Below are 5722 nucleotides of genomic sequence, written 5' to 3' on the forward strand. Positions count from 1 at the left end.
TAGGCATTATCCTTTATAAGCAACCTCTTATAATTCTTATAAATGGAGTAGTTAGCAGCAGTCCATTAGGCCCCTTCATTTCTTGAATTTAACTCCCATCACTACTTATTTGTTCTTTTTTATCCAATATTCAACAAATTTATTATAAATTATACCAATAAAAACCCAACATGTTATGCTATTATCAAATCTCAAATAGAGTTTGTTATCAACTAAAACTGACTTCACACCAATTCATTTGTATAAAAACATGAAACTCAAATTATAATAATAAAATAAATTAAAATTATTTCTTTTTAAAAAAAGCTCACTTTACAATTTTTTTCTAATTTTTTCTTTTAAAATATATATTTTTAAGTTATGATAAAATTTAATTTTATATAAATAAATTAAATTTAATTCGTGATTTAACTCCTAAATTAATTAATTTTCTCATTTTAGTATTCAATTTTTTTTGTGTACTTGAATACTTAAATTATTATTTTGTCTCATTTTATCATTGAAAAGCTCAATGCTAATTAATAAGAATGTGACATGTGGTGGTAGATGATATCACCTACTTTGATAGTCTAAGTATTAAAATAGATAAAAAAAATTAAAAGGATAAATAAAAATTATAAATGAATTTTGATTCAATGTGCAATTTAGATATATAAAATTTTAATTTTGGTTTAAATACGTTCATAAAAATTTGATTTTTATTCAATTCTATACATTTAAAGAAATGATTTTATCAATTTATTTTTATATTTGATAAGTATAATTATTTATATATGTAATATATAAATATAAAATGGTGTTATACAAAAGGTGATGTTAGTAGTTTGTGAAAATTAAATCAAATCAAAATATCTTGTATAAAATTACACAAAATTATTAAACATTTATGTACAATATCATATATTAACTAAAATTTATGTATAATTTTAAAATTTATGTTGAATTAAAAAATGAGATAATTTGAAGGTTAAATAGTAAATAAAAGCCAATAAATTGTTAACATAATAAAATAATTTAATAAAGAGGACACAAGGACGAATAGTGGGATTGAAGCAAGTCAGAAAGAAAGTGGACGTTGATAAGCAGCGGCACATGGGATACAGGATAAAGCCTTTATCATCATCATACAGAGAGTTTAAGACTCCATCATTGTTTCATACACTTACACATATACACATATACACATATACACATATACATACACTCACTGTCTGTTAAGACTTGATTTTAAGACCCACCATGCAAACTAACACATGCATTTATAAAAGAAGAATAACCTTTTCTTTTCCTGATTTCCCTTTAGCCCCTTTTCGCCTTTATATTTCTTACCATATACTCACTTCAATTAAGTCAATCTTCCCTTTGGTGTTTTCAACCTTCTTTATTGGAAAAAGCCCAAACCCCATTGTTTTAGTTTAATTCTCTTCATCTTCTTCTTCGTGTAACAAGTCTAAATTTTGCTTCTTTTTCTTAATCCATGGATCATGGGAGACATCATTCCTCAGGTTTTTTTTTTCATGGCTTTATAATCATTTATTTTGGTGGTGGTCGAAGTTGTTTGATTTTTCCATTGTTTTTTTCCCCTTGTTTATAAAGTAACCATTTTTCTGTTCATTTCGTTCTGGTTAAGTTAATTTTTTTTTTCACATTATGGGGAAAAAAGTTTTGTAATTTTGAAATTTGTTAATGGGGTTTCTTTGATTTTGCAGGGCATGAGAGCCATGGAGTTCATTTGTGTCACAAATGTGGGTGGCCATTTCCAAACCCACATCCTAGTGCAAAACACAGGCGTGCCCACAAGAAGATTTGTGGTACCATTGAAGGTTTCAAGCTGGTTCCCTCGGCAGAACAAATAACACGTACAAATGGTTCTGATGACGAACCAGTTCCATATGATGATCACAAAAACCCAAGTAACTTAATCCTACTTTATTCTCGGAATTTGTGTTGAAATTCCACTGTTTTCATAATTATAGTCTCTTTCTATGCGTGGGGGTGTTTTGATCTATATAACAGTCCATGTTGGGGTAATTTGTTGAATTTTAAAAGAGTGTTTGTTGAACTAATTGTATTTACCGTGTTAATTTTGGTGAATTTTAGATACTAAAGTTCCAAAATTTATGTAGATAGGTAGTTTGGTGAATTTTAGTTTGGTGAATTTTCAGATGCTGCAATGGAGTTTCAAGATGGTAGATTTGGTGTTGGAAGGCAGGACAGTTTGGATAATGTTGGCAAACCAGACACGGTTGCCGAAAAGGATCTTCCTGCTACTATTTCTTTAAAACATTTAGAAGATTCTGGTAAGTTTATTTATGAGACTTCACGGGTTATTTTGAATCCAGACATGTCTGTTTGTGTTAGATGCATTTATTAATGGCTTGTCTGAGAAATTTAGCTCATGTCTATAAGAAGTTGCTTGTATATTAATGACACATCTGAATCTGATCTATCTTGATTCCTTTAGTTTCTAGAAAACAGGCTTATCCCTGCATTTAAGTAATGGTTTGTATATGAGATCTATTGGTTGGTATTCGGGGTTGGGGCTAGAGTCTTAAATAAAATCATGTTTGGGGCGGATTTCGTGTATATATACACACACATGGAAGTTGAGAATTAGGTGTTCTCAATCCAGTGAAATTTTGCATGACAGAGCCCTTATAATTTGGTTTGATTGCCGATGTTTAGATTCTTTTTTATTATTTTAATATCTTTGTTTCATTTATATATGCAGAAATTGTGCAACCACCACAGAATTCAGCTGAAAGTAGCCAAAACGAAAATCCTTTTACGAAAAGCATGCTTTTTGTGTCAAATGGCACACTAGAGCACCAAGGTGTTGGCTTGAGCTATAGTAAGGATTCCGAGGATAGAACTGCTTCTGCTAGTGGTGTTGTTCCAATCGAAGCGGAAACACTAAAAGGTGTCCCCGAAGAGAGCAGGGAAGTTGATCCTGGTGCTAGTGCTGCAGAATGCTCTGTTGAGCAGCCAACTAATACAAATGGAAATGAAGAAGGCGAGTTAAATGAAAACCTCTTGGATGGCTTGATTCTTCCAAGTGAACAAGCTGCTGGTGAAGTATCAAGAACAGTGCCTACTTCGGAAAAGACATTAGGTTTAACTTTAGATATTTTTCAGTTGAATGAAGATTCCAGTGATAGGTTGGCTTCCAAGACATCCATGAACGAAACTGGTGAGCAAGAAGAGACTGGTGGTAATGGAAACCCAGGAACGGGTATAGAAAGAAATGTAATAGATATTGTGACATCGAACAGTGAGGGTATAACTTCAGTGACTGAATCGGCTGAAAATATTGTTGAACCATCAGTAGAAGTCCACGACTCTGTTTTACAGGACAAACCTGATAATGCTCTGACAAATCAGCTGTATGAAGACATTGAGATAGATGCTTCGTATATGCGTGTTGCCAAAGACAGCTATGAACTTGGCGGAAACCATGAGGCTACTGTTAAAGAAGTGCTTTTTGAGGGGAAAGCTGGTTTGCTTCAAGACCATAAATGGTCTGATGAACTGTCTCCTGTTGATGCCTATACAACTGAGAATGAGAAGGACCAGGAAGTTGGCTCTCTCCAAGAACAACAGCCTGTGTATGTTGCTGATGATTTAGATCCGACAGGTTTCTCAGGAAGCATGATAAATGATTTACCTGAGGGGAAACCATTGGTTGTGGATGCTGATATTGAGGCTGGAAAGTTAAATAATGTAGTTGGCGAGGATGTTATCTGTATTCCCGATGATAATCTTGGAAGAATTGATGATCAAACTTATGTGAAAACCTCATCATTCGAATCTATGAATAATTCTTCTCCATCTCATACTAATCCAGCATCCAATTTGCTTGAAGTTGACAATTCTGATGATATTGGTGAAAAGAAAACCGAAAAACATGATATCAATGTAGTTGAAAGTGGTGACGGAATAGAGGATTTGATAAAGGCCAACTCTACATCTGAATCCATTAGCACTGGTAATCAATCCCCAGATGTCATAGAGGAAGTGAACGAGACTAAAGGCCCACACTTGGATATGGTTTCAGACAGGGAAGATGAAGAACTCGAACTAAGTATGGATTATAAGATACGAGAGGGTGCTAGTGAAGATCTTATGTCTTTTGCAGTAGACAACAATGGAGGAGGAAATGGGTCTGAGAGAACTTCAATAGACCAATCGAAGAAAGAGTTGATGCATTCTCTTTCATATTCCAACCCTACCAGTCAAAATTCTGGTGCTGTTGATGATAACCATACCAGAGAGTCTGGACTAGATGCATTCGGGACTAGTACGGTAATTTTGCAAGGAGAGGCCGATATTGGTCCTATTAAACCTCAACCTGATACAACTATAGGTGATGTTTCAATTGGATCCAGTAGTCATACTGATAGTTTGGAAGCTCACTGGGGATCTATTTCAGGTACATTAGTATCTATTCATTTACGATGTGGTGAGAACTTTTTTGATGTAAATAAGGAATTTATAGTCCGACTTGGCTAACTGCTAACGAAGTTATATGAAGTTTAGAACCGGTTTTATCTGAAGTAGCCTACTTTAGGTTGGTACAAATTTCGGCTAATTAATGAATTACTGCATTTTCTCTGATTTTGAACTTTGATTGATGAGCTTCTGTAGATCATCATGGATGTAATTCTGACTTCATTGAACAGTGGCTGCATTGTGTTTAAAGAAGTAATTCCATTTATTGTTTTTGTGCATTGAACAGTTCTTTCAACCCAATCGGATGCCTTTTCCAAGGCAGAGAAAACCAAGAAGTCAAAAGCTGTATCTAAGCAACATTTTGATACGTCCGATGAATTTGAGCCACCATCTTTCATGACACTGGTTGAGCCTGGAGGTAGCAACGAAAAATCCACTTTTTCTGAAATTCAGGCAGCACAAACTGCTGAAAACACTCGAACGATGCCTTTGCAAGCTGGCTGGTTTCCTTCTGTTATTCATGGTGCAAATGAGTCTCTGGGAAGAAAGAAGAACGAAGAGATCATAAAAAAAGTAACCAAATGGAATGCAAAGCAACACACTCCATTGAAGAACTTACTTTCTGAACCCAACAGTGAAACAAAACCGATGTCCCCGAATTCAAAACAAAGCGCCACACCAGTTGTGGGTCAAAATTATGATAAAGTAGGTGAAGATAATGAAGATATGGGAGGTAAAGTTAGCTCAACTGCGGGCCCTGAAACACCAGTAGCTGAGCCAACTAACATTGAAGTAGAGAAAGAATGGAGTTCGCCGGCAAGGTTCCCTGCCGAGATTAAGCGAGAGAAAAGGAGAGTAAAAGGTAGGCCATTGTGGTTTCAATTTGTATGCTGCTCATCTATAAATTAGGATCATAAAAGGCTCTAAAGACTTTAAAGTTTAGAGAACATTATTGATTGTAGGTGCTCTCTTCAATAACTTACAAATGAAACTGTTTTAAGTTCAGGGATTTGCATATATTTTAGGAAACAAATCTCATGTTCTTTGGGTGCAATATGTTTGCAAACATGTGTTTGGTTTTTCACTTTTCAACCTCATAATTAAAAAAAAAGCAATATTGAAGTCAAAAATATATCCGGGGAGAGATCACTTAAACCGGTGTAAAATTTAAGAGGCTTTAGAATTTGTTGTAATTTTTTAAACCTATAATATTTTAACAATCTAATTATCATATTTCAAGATTTATTCATGTAGATCATATATGTCAAGTTTG

General features: G+C 34.1%; 1 protein-coding gene across 1 annotated transcript; it reads left to right on the forward strand.

Annotated features, from left to right (window-relative positions):
* Positions 1-1239: 1239 nt before the first annotated feature.
* LOC107927611 (uncharacterized) lies at positions 1240-5454 on the forward strand. Its single transcript, XM_016858725.2, has 5 exons — positions 1240-1505; positions 1710-1913; positions 2166-2300; positions 2732-4429; positions 4736-5454. Exons 1-5 carry the CDS (start codon positions 1478-1480, stop codon positions 5356-5358), a joined length of 2688 nt encoding a protein of 895 aa, XP_016714214.1. The 5' UTR covers positions 1240-1477; the 3' UTR covers positions 5359-5454.
* The last annotated feature ends 268 nt before the right edge of the window (positions 5455-5722 follow it).

The sequence above is a fragment of the Gossypium hirsutum genome, chromosome A10 (genome assembly GCF_007990345.1).
Source record: "Gossypium hirsutum isolate 1008001.06 chromosome A10, Gossypium_hirsutum_v2.1, whole genome shotgun sequence".
Taxonomy (NCBI): Eukaryota; Viridiplantae; Streptophyta; class Magnoliopsida; order Malvales; family Malvaceae; genus Gossypium; species Gossypium hirsutum.